General features: G+C 36.9%; 1 protein-coding gene across 2 annotated transcripts; it reads right to left on the minus strand.

The window, feature by feature from the left end:
* Positions 1-314: 314 nt before the first annotated feature.
* LOC135580995 (katanin p80 WD40 repeat-containing subunit B1 homolog KTN80.4-like) lies at positions 315-13048 on the minus strand. Of its 2 annotated transcripts, XM_065141399.1 has the most exons (18): positions 12587-13048; positions 12164-12294; positions 11951-12068; positions 11628-11854; positions 11232-11334; positions 8314-8384; positions 6819-6893; positions 6610-6753; positions 6321-6489; positions 5664-6191; positions 4677-4733; positions 4479-4597; positions 3981-4106; positions 2300-2374; positions 2116-2228; positions 1341-1457; positions 1168-1236; positions 315-902 (listed from the first exon to the last, which is right to left on the minus strand). In XM_065141399.1, exons 1-18 carry the CDS (start codon positions 12615-12617, stop codon positions 839-841), a joined length of 2337 nt encoding a protein of 778 aa, XP_064997471.1. In that variant the 5' UTR covers positions 12618-13048; the 3' UTR covers positions 315-838. The 2 variants fall into 2 exon arrangements, with proteins under 2 accessions (XP_064997471.1, XP_064997477.1); XM_065141405.1 differs by lacking the exon at positions 4677-4733.
* Between the last annotated feature and the right edge of the window lie 6521 nt (positions 13049-19569).

The raw sequence follows: 19569 nt of genomic DNA on the forward strand, positions 1-19569 counted from the left end.
CAATATGAAGGCACATCAAAGTACACATCCATTACTTGGAAGGAAGCAATTTGTTGTCTTGTCGACTACAGTTATTTTTTATGTTATTGCTATCAAAGAATTAAAAACAATAGAGATCATTAAGAACAGCATTTTCACTTGTTCTGTGGTAAAACTTCCGATAACACGGTTTACATTTTCCCTGGAACAAGTTCAACAAGCATGCATCGGAAGAAGAACAAACCTTGCAGACCGGCAAAATGCAGCAGCAATGTCGGTGGACACCTTTATCCTTCATCACTTTGGCAACCACATGATAGAGGGACTGAGCTCTCTGCTTCGAAATTTTTGGTGAAGTTTTCCCCCCCTTTTTTTTTCCATTACTCAACTTGTGATACAAGAACATGGTACAAAGAAAAAAATGTTGTCCCCAGCCTCTTCACCAAAACAAATCGATGGCCTGGGCAACATTATCCAATCCTATGCAAATAAAAACTTTTACTAGGGCCAAATTTGTCATGTAGCGAAAAAGGACAGACACCATGCAGCCAACTTTTGGAGAGGATAGCAAACCTTCCACTCTTTCCAATTGATACTCTCCAAGCAATGCAGAACAATATGTTCTATCGCTGTCATACATATATACTCCTCATATGTTGCAGAATGGACTCCGCTAGTTCCGTAGATGTCAGAACACAGTTAGAATGCTTACAGGATATAAGCAAATTTTTGTAGTGTTTAGCTTCAGCATCCATATCTGGGAAGGTCCCCAATAAACAGTTGAACAATCAGCTTCCAATGGGGAGGCAAAGGATATAAAGAATGGCAAATCCACTGTACATGTGTATGTATATGTGAGTCATAACACTTCCTGGAGAGCGAGATTCAGTTCCTGTGCAGCCTTTCCGATGGACCCTCCTCTTCTGTTAAAAGGTAAAATCCAAAATGTCTCAAGTAAAATGCCTTTTAGATAACTTTTTACAGATGGGAGATCTAATGTTACTGAAAAAAGATGACAAGGAATCCTAAAGAATATGTTACCATTGTGTCACTTAACAAGTATTTGGTCATTGGCATGCAGCTTGAGTTTTTTTTTTTTTTTTAATCCAAACAGTGTTTGACATTTCAGAAGTAGTCAAGTCTTTCTTTAGATGGCAACAGACATAAAATAGCGAGTTTATAGATCACCTTATAAGGGAAGAAATACCATTCTTGATCTTCTCCAGTTCAATGAAGCACAAATTGCAACGTTCCAGCCTGCCATGGATAGAGAAAATTGTTGTAGAATCATATCACTAGCGATTGGTGATGGAAGACTAGAAGTTTGTAAATTCAAACAAACATAAACACCAAAGGAAAACCTCTGCTCTGCTTGAAGGTCAACACCAACAGATGGACCTGCCGACAATGTTGAACGGATTACAGGAACAAAGATTTTGACTAGCTTCAGCAACATTTCCAAGGAAACACTTAAATGCCTACAATGGAGAGCGAATAAGATAGGGTACATTCTCAGCCAGAACAAGTAATCCGAAAGTTAATGAACAAGTAACTGAAGATAAGTGATCAGAACATTTTACTTCGGCATGGACAAGTCATAAACATCTACTCTTACCATCCAAGTGTATCGAGTTAGGATCTGCGACAAAGACTTTAAAAAATGGAAGGCTAAACAGATAATTATAAAATCTTATAAATGCTTACCTTTTATCAAATAAGCCCCATAACTCTATATATAAAACAGGGAAAAAAAGGAAAATAAAATATAAAATTTGAAAAACAATACATAGTAGAGAAGACAAGGCTAAGAAAGCAAATGAGTAGAAATTAAATACAGCATGGAATCAGTCAACAAAACCAGCATGAAATCAAGGAATAAATTATCGACATTACCAACTGGTACCGGCCTGTAAGCGATACCGGCATCAACTTAACCAAGGTTGCAGATGTACTAGGGTGCCTTGGGACTCAACCAAATTTAAGGCAGGATACCTTAAGTAGAATATAATAAAAAACCAGGTAATTAAACACTGAAATGGTTCCCAGATAACATAATGCTAAGACTACTGGGTATACAAACAAGAGAATAAGCTATCTCAAGCTAGACAACCATGCAAGAGACTGATGGAAGCATACCTATCTATCTTACTTTCAAGAAGGCCAGTGAGGAGTGGCAGTAGAGATGCGCATATATCCAGAGTAATGATTTCACTTTTATCCTTCAGAGAACTCAATACATCAGCACAGACCTGCGTTATTTCATTACAAAAGTTAGAGAAGATCTTTGTTATCTGAAAAGGCAACTGTGTTTATGTCTCACAGCATGATCGGACATCTTCTCAATTGTATCAATGACACCCTTGACATCATTTCTTTCCCAAAGTTGGCAAACTACCTGCAAATTATACAAAAAGCATAGACACCATACACATGTTTAAAACAATGCCAATAAGTTCCTAAATCTTTAAATAGCATAATTGGAGAGGAAATTATGACATTTAAAGAAATGAAAAATCATTGCACAAATTGGTGGTGTTAAATTGGCATAACTGTCAGCAAATCCAAGAAATTTTCTATGCATTTATCCTCTAATGTTTCACACTGCAAAAACAGGGAAGCAATAATATTTACTTAATTTAGCATAAGAGAAGAGCAAAAAGGAGCTGAGGTGTTGAATCAACAATGCATGCAATCAATTGAACTTCTGATGTCAGGGAACACAACTGTTTCATTGCATTTAATACCTAATTCCCAAAGTCAAACATGACTGGATAAGCAATAAAACATAAAGAGGATGTACCATGAATTTATATGAACAAGCAAGACCCTGACACAATGGGAATGTGAAACTATAAAAGAACAAAATGGACATTGATGCATGATTATCTTAAGGCATTTGGGCTTCACAAGCCATCAAGATACATATGGCAGCTGACAAGTGCATCCACAACTTTACTAATTCATATAACCACCACTAAGCATGAGCAAAGCAAACTATTTCAAGTGAGTTGGCCGAAGAACAAACTTCTGGAACAGCAGAACGCAAAATCCATGGGTGCTGATTGATGTTCCTGACTGTTTCTTATGGGATAAATAGGGACTTGCTTATGGGGACAGATGCCTCAAATTCACAGAAGTTATTGTATTATTTGGTTGGAGCCCAATTCATTATCATGTACAGCCTGCTCTACGGAATCCCAAGACACAAATCATTTTAAGCAAAACAATTTTACATAAAAGCTCATCGCTGAAAGTTACAACTTTGGAATTGTTAGTTTCAGGTTTCATAATCCCTGGGAAGCAGATGAAGGTCACAAGTAATTCAGATAACAGCCTATGGTATTCATGGTGGATTGCCAATCCATGAGCACAAGCATACTGTTAGCTAATTTGCTTTAGCAGGATTCAGACTTTTCTGTACAGGTTTCGTGTAATATCAGATGTATCTATTAAATATTTAAAGCATAGACTAGAAGTATGAAGACAACACATTATCCACGTCTCAGATTATCATCACCAATACAACAAAATAGAGCAGTCCGTCCATATTCCTTGTGCAATTGTCATCCCTCACCTTGTTTTATTAAGGCAATAAAAGTGTGAGTCTGACCATTGGATTTAGAGGGCATGGCCTGGTTTGCTTTATATATGTTTTGATTAACAGTCAACTCAACCAGTTCTAGTTATTCATGACAAATGTACCTAATTAACTCACAAATGGGTGAGTGACCATGGTGGTTGTGCTGATGATAGACATGCCAATGGCCTGTTAAGCTATTTATTCTTAATAAAGTGTGGTGATCGAGCTTGTTTTGATTGAAACCTCCTCAGAACTTTTATATCATTCAACAATGTTTATATGAAAGTGACAACCAAAAGTCCATAAATTTCTTAAGCAATCCATGAGAAATTGTAATCAAATAAACATTCAACGTATGGCATTCTATTACATACAGATGAACTGTATTTGTTTCAATCATGAGTGACAAGACAAATTTTACCTGTAATTTGATCAATCGAGACTGTGCCAGGTTTAAGAATTGGTCATGTTTTCCCAGTAAAACAGCAATAGCATCCTCATCAGAAGCAGGTACAGTTTCCTTTTCAGCAAATCGATTGCGACCTCTCTGTTCGATACAGTAGACATGTAAATACAGAACAATTTATGTTGAAATTTCTGGAAATAATAAAGAAAGTAAAAGGATGAATTATAAAGCAGCATATCATTGAAGTACTTCAGAAACAGCACAAATAAGCCTCGTTTTGGATCCTTAACCCCCCAAATAGGAACTTTCACGAGGATAAAGCAAATGTGCTCAAGTTAAAGGATAAAAATCCTAAAAAATACTATGTGATTCATGAACGAAAACACATTTAGGTTTTCCCTGAAGAATAGCTGAGTTACTACCTGCAGAAACCAGCTGATACAAGATTTAAGAAGTTTAGATGCATGATGAACACTTTGCCATGTATAAAAACAGGTCAAGTCGAAATTTTACCAAAGAATATGGAGAGCTAGAAGTAGCGCCGGTCTCAGAGGAATTGCTTAATCTTGGCTGATCATAACTTGGAGAATGTTCCCTCCTTTCCCAGGTTGCAACAAGTGACCTTGTTCTTCCTACAAGTGATGAGAAAATTAGATAGTACACAAACGTTACCATCTAAAACATGATTTAAAATAAGCAGGAAATATATACCTCCTTTTGGAATATCAAAAGAGCATGCTTCCTTTGGCTTATGGATTCTAATGTTATCTAAGATATAACAAAATAACTATTGTAAATGCCATCTGAAATAACCAATTTACTCAAAATGAATTCAGTAAAAATACCGATTCATTGTAGTACAGTGAAATGTCAGTATATAGCAAAATGAGGGCCTCTTGCTGCTCATAATCAAATAAAAGATAATTAATGGATGAAACATAGACCAAAACCTCCAGCAGAATATTTTGTAAATACACCGACAAGATTGAAATGTAACAGAATAATCTAAGTCAACTAGATTCCTGGATTGGTTGAGTTACACACACCCAAGACTCATCAACATTCATATGGACATCTATTTTTGTTTCTTTTCTCGAGAGTACAACATTTTTCATAAGAAAGAATCCCAGTAACTTAAGCTGATCATACTCTTCTAGGTTTGGATAATTATATCTTATGGATTAACCATATGTGCTTGGTTTGGTTTGGGTCACATAGTCCAAAAAATAACTGTTCAGTTAGTTTATATCAAATGAGCCAAATGTTACCGAATACACTTCTAATATCAAATGTGCCTAGGCCTGTCTTGAGCAAAATTTAAGTCTGGCAAGGTTTACACTTCTTAAGCACTGTGATTTCACCATACCTCTATACAAATGCTAGTATTTCTTTGCCACAATTGTCCTTCGGTACTTACCTCCATGCTCTCATATTAGTCCTTGAATAGAGGAGTGTTATTTCAATAATTATCACATATCCAGGGGAGAAAAGGAACATAAATTCTGCGTGTTGTATTAGAATATATGAGAATTTGCAACATCCATCAAGGGACAACAGAACTTGAGAAAAACAAGAAATCAAGCAAAAAAGATTATGCAGTAGAAACTTGACAATATAAGATATCCAGTGTAGCATATTAAGACTAAAAATTAAAGCTTCATGAAACAGGAAACTACAAATTTATGGACCGACACTTACGATTTTCATGATCATAATTTGCACTTGATTCTCTGAATAGATTTGCTCCTGGCCTCCCTGTCGTAACACATTTAACATCATCCAGGTTAGTTTCTCCACCAGTCACTCGCTGAGTTACAGAGTTGCCAGAAGAAATAGCAGTTTGGTCCATGAGTTCATTTTGTTCAGTGGTTCTACTGCCCACAAACCCAGACTGAACTGACATATCTGCCCTTTCTGAATTTTCGTTGATGTTTGATACTTTCCGAAAATTAGCAGATTTTGATTGGATATCACATGGTATTGTTCTTCCAATCCCATCATTAGTAGAATCAGCGGACAGCTCCAATCTGGGGCTAGTTCTAGGGACAATGACAGGTATTATATCAGATTTTTTTATGGTTGGAAGATTAGTTGTAGCCTGAGCTTTTGATGCACTTCTTTTTACGGTAGTAGCAACAGGTGCCAGTGCTGGTGCTGGGGCTGGTGCTGTAGTAGTTGTTTTTGTGCCACCACTTGTTGCAATCCTTTGAGGAGTACCAGGGACATCTGCGGTTGATTAAACTTTATAGCATAAGAAAATTGTAAATTCTTTGTATTTTCTAGTGCTTCAAACATATTCAGGAAGGGAGCTGTACAATTTAAGGTGACTAAAAGAAAGAAAGATCAGTAACCTACATGCTACTGGTTTTGTCTCTTTAGCATTTGGCTCTGAACTTGATAGCCTCCCCATACTAGACTTTATATTATTATCAGCTTGCATAGACACACTACCACTTGATGCAGACTTAGGTTCTGAGTGACCGTTTAGATTAGCAGCACTAGCAATTGCATATGGCTCGATGCGCTGTAATTCATGGTGTCGAGTTACCGGTGTCAAATTATATATAATCATATACAATATTCAATACTTTTACAAAAAGGATAAACAACTTGAAAATTAAGTGTGAGAGGAGTTAGAACACACAGAGAGGTCCACAACCCACACGCCAACACAGCTTTGATTGTAAGAACACCCAAGAAGTTTTCCCTCATGGATATTCATATCTGATAATCTAGACCATCCCACATCCACAGCATCATGGCATTTTATTGGTTCCCAAGAAAAAACCTGGATACAACCAAGGTTAGCATCCATATATCCTTTAATGAAAAAAATGAAGCAATTGAATTTACCTTCAAACTTTCATGCAATCCACAAAGCAAAGTTCTCCCATCAGGATTAAATGTCATAGAACGCACACCAGAAGTCTGGAGTCAAACTTATTTAATAAGCAGCTTATTGAACAAAATAAAGATTGAAAACTGTATAGAACATGGCACACAAACGTAATAGCTAACCAAGTGGTTTGCAGATACACACAGGGTATCGGTTGGTTAAACGACAACAGGTTAGAGCCAAAAAGAGAAGGCTAGCATGGAATGTGGAAACAATTAATAAGATGTCTGTTATAATTTATAACTAGCATCAAAACCTTTGGATAGAGTAGAAAAAAGAAGGCTATTAAAGAACACAGAAACAATTAATAAAATATCATCATAATTTGTAAGCAGCTTCGAAACCTAGCAGTCCAATGCACAACATACGTGTCAATGCAAGAGGGCCTGGGCTTGAATCCCGCCTTCATCACTTACCCTTTATTAAAAAAATATTTACAGGGCCTGAACTCGAATCCAAGGTTCGCCGTACCGTACCGTACCGGCGTTTCGACCCGGGCTCGGTACCGGTACGGTACGGTATACTGCTCGGTACACCCAGGTGTACCGAGCGGTACACTCAGGTGTACCGAGCACTGTAGCAGTGCTACAGTGCACTGCTACAGTGCTCGGTACGGGCGGACCGGTACAGGGCGGTCCGCGTACCGCTAGCCTGTCGGACCGGTACATACCGCCCGTACCGGGCGGTACAGTCCGGTACGGCAAACCTTGCTCGAATCCCACCTTCATCACTTACCTTTTATTAAAAAAAAGAAACAGGGCCTAGGAGGCTCAATATATACAGTGTCGCCTCTAGAAAAAAAAAAAACTATTTTCATGACCCAGATCCTATTTACCCAGGTCGAGCAACCTTACCTTGATGATAAGGCTTAGTTCTCAAGACACATATATAAGAAAATGTTAAAAAAATAATGGTTTGTAGAAGACATCCAAGTAATGCAAGAGTGACTACCACAAAGAGGGAATCTTGCTACTACATGTGTTGGTGGAAATTCTGAGGTGGACTAGAAAAAGTATACCCTACACTCGGCTATTTGGGAAAATGCTCAAGCACAATTGAGCTAGAGCGAGCCTCTTCAGAGTCACCCATGAGTAAGAAGGCATGCCAATCCCACATTCTAGCTAGCCTGTTGTATAACAAATCAAGCTAAATGTTGCCTTATTTTCCAGGCAAACAAGTTCAAACCAAGCCGTGTACTTGATCGGCTTTTTTCTACTCAGTCAACAAATAGCCCTGACATCTCAAAACTCCCTGTCCATCATTGCATCCCTAAGAGGTAAAACCTATTTAAATAATTGACAATGTGAATATCCATATTACACACCTTGAGTACATATCAGATGAGGCCTAATTACAAGAAAAGTAGACAGTTTTAAATAATATGGGATATCAACCAAACAATTTAGGGGGGGGAACACAAGACAGTTTCAATGAAATGAACTTAAAGAATACCTCAGGTCCAGCAGACCCTATTAACTCGAAAGTTTCAAGATCCCAGAACTTAACAGTTCTATCAGCCGAACCTATAAAATAATCATTTAATATTCAGAAAACTGAAAGCATAGACAATAACAACAATATACTTATAATTCAATTCTAACTTGAATTATATCATGCAATCTTTCATCCATGAGCATAAGAAGTGTTAGCAAATTGTAGAAAAGTATACAATCGGCACATGAGAAAAAAAAAAGAAAGCAAGAATCAACAAAATCCGCAAAGGTGATTGTCATAAACTACATAAGGTATGTATACAGACAATAATCTCAAAAACCATGATAGGTAGCACTTAGCTGGCAAAACAAGAAAAAGAAAGCCTATACTCTGCAGTATACGACTAATTTCTAAAAAATTTTACAAAAATGCAATATATTAATGTTCACAACATGCCAACCTGCTAGCCCAAACAACTTATGTGGAGTGGGATTAACCTTGTAGCAGCGAATTTGTCAATTATTCCAAGCAAATTCACAAGGACATTTAGAATATCAGAAACTCACTGAATCTAATATATCACACATGAAGAGAAAATCATACTAAAACATGAAATATTTCATTCATCATGTAACCACGCAACACATGGTTTCTTTCTCCCTTACCGCCACTCAGCTAAAGGCCCTTTTCAATTTCAAGTCAATGCAAAATCTAAAGCACCACAACAATATTTCTAAATTATAAAAAAAAAAACTAAGTTAATCATGTGTTTTTCCTTCATCAAGTGATTCTCCAATTAATCCTTTAAAGCCAAATTAATACTTAATCAATTAAAAATGCTCAACTATTCTTAAATCTTAGAATTTAAAACACAATCATTCAAAACTACTTCAGAAAGAACTCCAAAAACTACAAAGTTTATCCCCCTACTTTACTCTTTTTTCCATATTAATATCTTACTTTCAATATTTTTCTATTCTCAAATGAATATCGATTTAAATTAATTCTCACAGCTACCTTTTCCTACTTTTCAAACCTTTTCTCAAATGTCAAATTCTGGTGATATTCTTAATTGCACACTTGGCAAAACACATGTTGATGCGTAGACAAGGCAATAATGTACAAAATCCTTATTACAACTTTATGAATGCATTGTTAAGAACCAAGTAAAAATTGATTTATAACTCAACCAACTAAAACATGTAAACAAGGATGCTGCAGCTATTGAAAAAAGTAACCCTGAACAAACCATTTGGGCTCATGCTTCCTTTACTGTTTCTTTTCCAATGAAACAGAAACAGAAAACCAAGGAGATATTCAACTTAGAGCCCTGTTTTTGAGTTACCAGCCCTTATTGAACTTTACCAACTCATGAACAAAAAAGATCCAGCTATGAATTATAAATTTAATCAGTTTTAGGTTTCCTGGAGACAAATTTAAGTATAGAATAACAATACATGGTATTTTTGGCGTTAATAAGGCATTATTTGGTATTAGACCAGTGTGAAAAAAAGTCTGATAGTATCTAAGATTCTCTGGGACAAGTTCTGAGTTACTCTATTATAGAGGCATACAGCTAGAAAGGAGCATTGTATAGCGGTTCCATGGAGTGAAAGCTTTTTACTTCCTGTGATCTTCTTTTTCTGCATCTTTTATCTCCATTAGTCTATTACTTTTCGTTTACAGTTTACTTCTTGTTTTCCTTACAGATGGTACAGTAAGTATACTGCAGAATCTGTACAGTACTTTATATCACCTATTCTCCAATATTAGATTGACCCATTCCAACAGAAATCACAAAGTTTTTGGTCTCAATTAGTGCAACTTTCTTTTGCTAACTTCCATACCTAATTGAGGACCAATTGATCAGATCTAAACTTACCCCTCCAATAGCCATAAATTTTCAGTTACAGCTGTAATGAATTTATATCAATAACTGAAAGTCTTCATTTTTTTCATGTCTTCAATATTTATTTTTTTTTCCATCAGTTGTACTAACTGACATGAGGTTTAACAGTCTTTATTTTTTTTCTTTAATGTACCCAATATTTTCATTGAATGCAAGAAGGCACATGATGATCTCAATTGGTGGGAGATTCCTTATCAAAATACAGCATTAGGTTACCCTATGTTGAATACAGAGCCGTATTAGGTATTTGCAAAAGCAAATAGAGGTTTAAAAGCTAGTTATAAGGAAGAGCAGAAAAGAGAAAAAAAGTTATCATTATTGGAAGTTGGGAGATCATAGAAAAGTGTAGAGGTACCAAATGAGAAAGCTCCAAAGACCTCTTATCTGATGCATCACAAATTTTTTTCTTCGCTAACATCGATTAGCCAGAAGCTCCAAAATCAGAGCTGACAACAAGAACAAGCCATCCAACCAAAACAAGATTCACAGTTTTGTGAAAAGCCACAAAATCAGAGAAAATAAGCCATTGAAAGCTCACACAATATGTTTGAAGACCCATTTCTTCCAAAACATCTAAATCAAGATCACACAAAATCACAAATACTGTCCACATCAATACAACAACATCAACAAAGCCGTAAGTCCCAACCATTTGGAGTCGACTACAGGAATCTCTTGCAACCATTGAAAGAACAAATTGCAAGTCAACTCAATGATCATCAAATAAGTCTTAGCAAACAACATCAGATTATGAAGCTCCAATTTCAAAGGGACAATTAAGAAAGTAGAGGCATAATGTAATTCAAAGCTAATTATTATTATGGTAGAAAATTAGGTTTGGCAGCACATAACTTATATTTGCATTTCAGTACACTCTGTGATGAAGAATGAAAGAAGTTGAAGGGATAGAATAATCAAACCATTTGCCAAGCGTTCCAGCTTAAACTCATTTGAATATTGTTTCACGTACAATACATGTTCAAAATTCTGCAGTTTCTTCATAGTTATATTTGGAATTAAAGCTAACCTGTTGCCAGTAGAAACTCATGAGGATGAAAATCAATGCACCGAATCTGACCCTCATGGAACTTGAAATCATGTAAAAGTTTTCCAGCGGTAAGATCCCAAAGCTGTTGACAAGAGTTTAGAAGTCAAGGTACATTAGAATCCGGTATAATCTGGTTATGTGTATGTAAACAGATAAAATCAATTGTAATAATAAAAAGGGATCAAACTTGTCCAGCAATCAAACAAATCTACTGCAAATCAGCAGTAGATTATAGCTCCAAAATCAGAGATATAATCTACTGCAAACCAAACTTGACCACCTTATTAGAAATTTTGAAACAGGCACGAAGGAAGTATAACTAAATGATTTCATTAAAGCGATCAAACATGAAAAACAATGAAATAGAGACAAAACCTTCACAATGTTGTCTTCCCCACCAGAAACAACCCACCGCCCATCAGGGGTGAACTTAATAGCATTAACCCCTCGAGTATGACCTTTGTATGTATGGATGCATCCTTTTCTTCTGATATCCCAGATCTTTAGATTTGTATCTAGTGACCCAGAAGCAAAGAACTCGCCAAATGGGTGAAAGTCAACAGCTATACAATTTGACCTGTGCCCAGTTAGAGTGCGAACGACTGCACAAAGCAAAAAAAGGGAGCCAACTATATGAAGCAGCTTGCTTTCTTTCTGTGGTCATCAAAATACTGCTTAAACAAAATAAGGAGTCCTACTCTTTGCCTCCTCCAAGTCCCACAATTTTATTGAGCCACTAGCCGCACCAGCAGCCACCAAAACCTCCGACGAATCAAAACTTACTGATTCAACTGCACTGATATGGCCAGACAGACTCTGCACATTATCAAAAAGTTACACAACACAGTTACAACCGGACCACCAGAAGAAGAACACCTATCACCACAGCACAGTAGACAAGATTTACTCACCAATATGGCATTGGGCTTCCCAATAGCCCAAAGGTTGACCTTGTGATCTTCTCCTCCGGTGACAAGAACCCTCGAAGTCCTCCTCCCAATCTTTAGGCAATTGACATTGGACGAATGTGCTACAAATTCCTCTAGGTTCACTCTTGTCAAGACTAGCAAATCTCATTGCAAGATTACAGAGATCCAAAACTTAAAGACAGGGTAAGATCAAAAAATCACGTCTTTTACAAAACTATAACCAGTTAACCAGATCAAATAACCGATATTGGACCAAACAGGTTAAGCTAAATAATATTCAAAAATTGAGAAAACTGAAAAAGGTGCTTTTCTTGATACCAAAGGACTTTTCCTTATCACCAGCCAAAAAGAAAACCCAGGAAACAGAACTTGGATTCAACAGAAAGTGAGCAACAAGAAGGATACGTAGCTTGTACGCACGCTTGATGGTCGCCATGACGCTGGCGTCGAAGAAACAACGAGCAGCCCGTTCTCCTCCCTCTTGCACAGATCAAACAATCCGCGAACCGCGCGCCGAAATCAACCCCGCACATCATAGATCGGGCCGCTCCATCCCGCGGCAGATCTCGAGCGGCCAAGACTCCCCAACATCTCCTTCTTCGACGAATCGCCCACGACCAACCCGCACGCCCTCGGAAACGCCACTCCGCCACAGGCCACTACCGACCTCCGCAGCCGCCCGCGCCACCTCTCGCGACCGCCGCGGCGCTATAAGCCTCCAAAGAAGGGATCAAAACCAAAACCTGGGAGAGCGACGGAGGGCGAAATGGGGAGGGAGGGAGGGAAGAAGAAACGGAGCTTTCTTAAAGAAATGGCTGTGTGCGCTGTGATTTGATTTGGTTCAAAAAGAAGAAGAAAACATAAAAGAGTAATAAACCTAACTCAATAAACCTTCTCCTCCCCAATTCCAATTCCACATCCCCTCCCCCTCTCTCTCTCTCTCTCTCCCTCCCTCAAAAGCAAAAACACTTTCTGAAAAGGCTAAAACAATTTTCTGCTACTAAAAAATGTTTTCCCTCCTCCCTACAATAAATTGGGACAGTTGTACTGCTTCTTTAAACCTTTTGTTTTATGTTCCCCAAGGCTTTTGGTGTTGAGGTTGGAGGATGTGTCATTTCATGTGGATTTGGCCAGATTGTCTGATTTGCCAAGTCAAGAAGGACAAGAAAATTCAAGAATGAAGAGGTAAATTGAGTTGCTCTGATCAACTCAATATTATCTTAGGCTAATAGTATTATGGTTCTTATACTTTAAAAAAAATTATATTATTTTTTTATAATTTAAAACTATTATAAATTCATTCTATTCTTAACGATATCGTTTGTTTTTTTATGAAATCCTCTTCGTATAATATCATATACTCAATTGGTGCATCTCAATCGTGTTTATTGTGTCGACAACATACCCTTCTAAGTGGTCCGAAAATTCTACCATGACCTCGAATCACTATACAATCATCTTATGTTATACAAGTGATCTAATAACTAAATATTATTATGATAATAATATATGTAGAGGAGATATCATAATAGCCAAAAATATATTTTAATTATATTAAATGATATAGAAGACGTTCTTATGAGATTTATCAACTATGTGCCGCTTAGCAAGCGTATTATGTAATATGTGAATAAAAAAAAATTAAGAAGAAAATATTAAATTTAATCAATAAGTTTGTGGAACATATATTAATATATGAATAGATAATTTGAGTCCAAAAATGGAGGATTAAACTTGGATTGAGTTTGATAAAAAAAAATTTGTAGGACAGTACAAAATAGTCATATTTGATCAATACATGGCTGGATTATTTAAGTTCAACAATGGAGAGTTAGGCTTAGAGTGAGTCTAATCAACTAGTTTGTAGAACAACATATAATAGTCATCTTTGACCAATTTATAGGTAGATAATTTGTATAGGAAGTGAGAAATTTGGTCAAATAGTTGGTCAATTCTATGATTGGACATCAACAAGTTGTGGATTCTATAGATTGATTGCATTTATGCTGTCATTGTTATGGCTTTAAAAAAGATATGCAGAAATATTGATACAAAATGGCAAAATCTATGAGATCCATCAACTTAAACATGATCAAACCATCACTATTTTCCTTCTATAAATAAAATATTTTACCAGTGGACTTGTGGAGGCCTATTGGCAGGCATTGAATGGAACAATGGCAATCATCATTTTCCTAAGGAAAACATAGAAGCCAATGAACCTGTAGGGCCTTAATTTCTTGATGCTGACACAAGAAAATGTGGTAGGTGCAAGTTTGAAAGCTTAGGGAATCCTCCATGATGTGGACTTGCAAAGGTCCAAACAAGCTTGCATATGGGAATCACTATGAAAGAAAGAAGAAGAAGAAGAAGAAGATTAGGTTACACAATGGGTCCCCTCTTGTTGTTGGGGAGTCCCCATCACCAAACCATGGTCCCTTCTTGTTTGGAGCTCACTTCAATCTTTCCTCTTCCATTTCATCCTTCTCATGCAAATATTTGTCAGTGATCATGTTCAACAAATGATAGAGCAAAGCAAAGCACACACAGGTGTTAATCTTTCTGTGGAGTGAGAGAAGCTCCAAACTGCCTCATGTTTCCTTGGGATGAAAGGGACCAAATGACATTGACTTGGGGTGGCAAGAAAGGGAGAGCAAGGAGAAGTAATATTTCCTCTTCCATTTCATCCTTCTCATGCAAATATTTGTCAGTGATCATGTTCAACAAATGATACAGCAAAGCAAAGCACACACAGGTGTTAATCTTTCTGTGGAGTGAGAGAAGCTCTAAGCTCCCTCATGCTTCCTTGGGATGAAAGGGACCAAATGACATTGACTGGGGGTGACAAGAAAGGGAGAGGAAGGAGAAGTAATCCAAGTGTTGGGTCATCTAATGGCACATGATGGCCAGCATTATTGATCCTCCAACCAAAGTTAAAAGTGTGTTGCAAGGTATCATCACATGCTTCCAACACTGAATCATATGCAAAGTAGAATGTTCTGTACTTGAAATCTGATAACAAGGAATGGCAAGAAGGTTTTCAGCTTGTCAGGCATGTGATTGTTCTCCTCGGGAATTCTTCATTGTCTGATCACATCTAAATGACAAAGAATCTAAACCTTGAATGCATGGCTTCAACCACCACTCCTCTCGTTACTTAACCTAATGGTGTCATCACAAGATTTCTTGTGTTCGAGTGAGCACAGCAAGTCAGACAGCTAACCTGTTGTTGCACTGCCACTCTCAGGTCTATTTTAACCAGTTTTGTAATCCAAGTTTCCGAGATCTTGTGGAGTTGGTGAACTGCAGTTGATAGTCCGATAGTTCATGGTGTGGTTATGTTTGACTTGTCCTAAGCACTAAACCTCAACTAATCGAGGTTAGTTTGAAACCTCAGATTGTACACACCTTTATACATCATTCAGAATATATATATATATATAACAGAATTTTTGAAAAAAAATATATTTTTGAGAAATTCTCATAGAGTTCTTTTTTTCATGAATGATTATTTTGCCTTTGGCTCTTGTTGTATCTATCTTCGCTCCGCATTGCATCACTGCTCTGTACTGTCCTTATGCCACATTCACCCTTATCTCCCCTCCTCTTTGCTCGATTGGATTTATTGTCACCTCCGCTCGTGTAGTGGGTGACAACGACAATCCCATCAAACCCTCCCCCTGTGTGCGAGGACTATGAGCAAGGACGATAAGGGTTGCCACCATCGTGCTCTCTCATTTCTCATACAAGGGCGATAAGGGTTGTCATCGTCATGCTCTCTCCTTCATCATGTAAGGGCTCCTGTTGCTTCCGTAAACCACGTCAAATCCTCCCCTATGCACAAGGGCCATGGGTGAGGATGACGAGGGCCATCGTCACCACACCCCTCATTCCTCAAGCGAGGGTAAGATAAGTTTGATGAGGTTCACAAAGACGATAATATATCTAACGGTGTAGAGAGAACGAGAGGCGTTGGTGGAGGTAGCGACAGGTTCAACACACGTAGGGGCAAATTAGTTTTTTCATGGTGTTCTCTGAAAATTATTCAAAGATAATTTGTTTTTTCTCGAAAATTCACTAAAGATGTGAAAAACTAGGATTTGACAGTTTGACATCTGCAATCCTGCAGTTTTCTTTTCATACAAGAACAATCACCAGTTTTAAATTGGATACCCCTTTGCACTTGTATCACAGTGACATATAGAAAGCTGTGAAAAAGCGGAGCTTTGGTGGTTCTTCTGCTGTCACTCTGATGAGCTCCTGCAGCATTGTTTCCATGCCAGAACAAACCCTAGGTCGTGAACTAGTGGATGATGGATTGGTTTCTGGGTTCTTCTCATCGCCACTTCTAAAATGTGATGTTAAAGCTGTGTCGGTGAGCAGCTCAAGCACCGTACAATGATAACTAGGAAGAAAGCTTTAGAACAGTATGACTGATGATTTGATAAGTGCAATGCGACATGGCAACCACCATGCGCCTTCAGGAAGCAGCCTATGTCGCCGTGACCACAAATACAAAACAAAACAAGGAAGAAGAGAAGATCAAAGTAAATTTGAAGAGGAGACGAAGAAGTTGAAGACATGGCTTGACTTGAAGTTTGATGGGCTTTATCACAGACTTGGCAATTTGTCATTTATAACGTGATTATTGTAGCGTCACATGAGATGGATGAAACGACAAAATTGAATGAAATCAATGAACCATCATGTATATCACGTTGAGCGTATTAAGCAACAATTCATATGGCAATCAGCATGGCACATGATATTCTTACTTTTCTTTTGATAAATACTAAGGTAATTTTTATTAAGATTGCATAATAGAAAGTTTATACTGTTGTGAGATGTTTAACATGCAAACTAATTAGTAGCATCAACAAAAGTGAGAGTCAGGTGGTGTTTGATGTGCTTTAAGAAGTGGCATCCTTCGAGTGTGGTGGGGGAGATGGTATAAAAGCTCTGTGGTGACTACTTGTTTCATGTTCTTTGTTAGAGGGCAATAAATTCATTCATCCATCAGCCAATTGAAATAATGCTATGAGAGAGAGAGAGAGAGAGGAAAGAGAATGTATTGAACAAAAAAAAAAAAGTACTTAGATGAAAAAAAAAAGAAAAAGGAATACATGAAATGCTAATATAAACTTTTGGACGACTAATTATATATTATCTCTTATAATTAAACCTTCTTAGTATCCCGATCCATAAAATTAAAAAATTTATATTAGAATTCTTATAGTTGTGAAAGTGAAACATCCAACTCTTTATCATAACGTTGTCGATTTTATCGACAGAAATATGAAAATAATAGGTAAAAAGATAATTTCAACATCCTAGTTACGTTTTCGATTGTAGTAGACGATAACGCCGTTGAGGGCTGTAGATGGCTATTACGAATAAGGAGGAAGAGCGATAACGAGAGGTAAGACAAAGAGAGAGGAGGAAGATGACGATGCAAATGTCAACGCTCTGCATCTACGTCGATGTTACTCAATAACTACGTTGACACTGATGCAGATACAAAGCGACAAAAAGATCACTCAACATCTACATCAACGTTGACGAAAATACAGATGTAGAGCGACATTGCTCTACATCTACATCAATATCGACAATGATGCAAGGAAGGGTAGCATTGCTCTGCATATGCATCGACATCGATATAGATATCGAGCGATCCTTTCGTCGCTCTACATCTACGTTAGCATCAACGCAATTGTCAAGCGATGCCAACGTAAATGTAAAGCGTCAATATTTATGTCGTCCTCTTCCTCCTCTCCTTTTGCCTCACCTCTCGTCATTATTCTCCCTCCTCATCCATAATAGTCATCTGCGACCCCTAACGATATCATCATTCATCATCACCAAAATTATAATTATGATGTTAAAATTATCTTCTTGTCCATTGTTTTCGAATTTTCATTAATAAAATCAATGATGTTAAGATAAATAAAACTAAATGTTTCACTTTCATAACAAGATATTCCAATATAAATTTTTTAAGTCTAAATATTAAAATATTAAATAAATTTAACTACAGAGGATAATATATAATTAGCTCGTTTGGAGGATAACACAATAGAAACTTAAGGGCCCTCAATCTCATCAACTCAATAGAGCTCCATATATTTATGCACCCATACATACTGTTCCAACAAATGCCATGAGTCAATTTTATTATCCAAGTACTTCCACTCTCTAAAGAAAATGGCAAATATGGTTAAGTCTCACATGACAGATGAGCCTCCTATATACATTAAAGAGGGATCTTTCAGTTGCAACCACCGACAAATTAGTAAGAAAACAAATGAATCTTGATATCAATAATTCTTGAAATCTCCAGATATCTTCTGTTGTTAATTGCTATGGTAGGGTTGAGGCTAGGATGTTTAAACCATTCATATATCAATTTGTATTTGGTAAAGCTGCCCACAAGACTTAGTTCAAACCTAATTTAAAAATATAATATACATATACATTGAATATAGAATTGTATTAGTCAGCATTAGTAAAACAACTAGAAAAAGAAAATATATCTATGAAAGCCATATACATCCCTGTCTGTAGATTATGAATAACAAAGAAAGTGGATCTTTGGAGATGATAAAATTTGGGTTCCCACTTTAGAAAATGACTAAATTACAGAAAATTCCACCAATTGGATCTTAGATCTATTGGATAAACATCCTACACAAAAGATTCTAAATTAATATCTATTGAAGCTCACATAATCCTAAAAAAGGCAATCATGTACTCCATGAAAGCTATTGATAACCCACACAAGATATCTTACAAACAAACATTTCACATGAATGGTTCTATTGGGTTTGCTGAAGGACTAAGTTACAGAAAATTCCACCAATTAGACCTTAGATCTATTGGATGATCATCCTAGACAAAAGATTGTAAATTAATATCTATTGCAGCTCACATAATCACAAAAAAAGCATTCATGTAATCCATGAAATATATTGATAACCCACACAAGATATGTAGCAAACAAGCATTTCACATGAATGGTTCTTTTGGGTTTGTTAAAGATAGATTGTACATTAAATATCTCGTAATTGATCTAATAAACTTGATTGGTAAAACAGATGATATTCTTGAGAACTTTCAATAGAGCACTCTGCTGCACATTATATCCAAATCAGAATCATGATCATGCCACATCAAGCCGGCTGTGACCATATTTTCATCAGTTATGAGACGGTAATAAACGTTTTCTCAATACAACATGGAGTGTTTTGTAAAGACGGTGATAACATCATTCTGCTTCCAAGTGTCAAAACTGTTCTACAACATTTCCAGCAGGCAATGCTGTTCAAAAACAATTGCTGAAGAACAAACAACACAGCAATGTAGTTTGTGATAATAAGTCATTCAGCATA

This window comes from Musa acuminata, chromosome BXJ1-3 (genome assembly GCF_036884655.1).
Source record: "Musa acuminata AAA Group cultivar baxijiao chromosome BXJ1-3, Cavendish_Baxijiao_AAA, whole genome shotgun sequence".
NCBI classification, from domain to species: Eukaryota; Viridiplantae; Streptophyta; class Magnoliopsida; order Zingiberales; family Musaceae; genus Musa; species Musa acuminata.

Excerpts from the sequence above, each read along its gene's own strand:
- LOC135580995 (XM_065141399.1), bottom strand. The coding sequence starts at position 12,617 with ATGGCGACCATCAAGCGTGCGTACAAGCTAC. Across the intron at positions 2,375-3,980 it reads CTCGATTGATCAAATTACAG|GTAGTTTGCCAACTTTGGGA; the intron begins GTAAAATTTGTC and ends TATAATTTGCAG. Across the intron at positions 1,237-1,340 it reads GACCTTCAAGCAGAGCAGAG|GCTGGAACGTTGCAATTTGT; the intron begins GTTTTCCTTTGG and ends TATCCATGGCAG.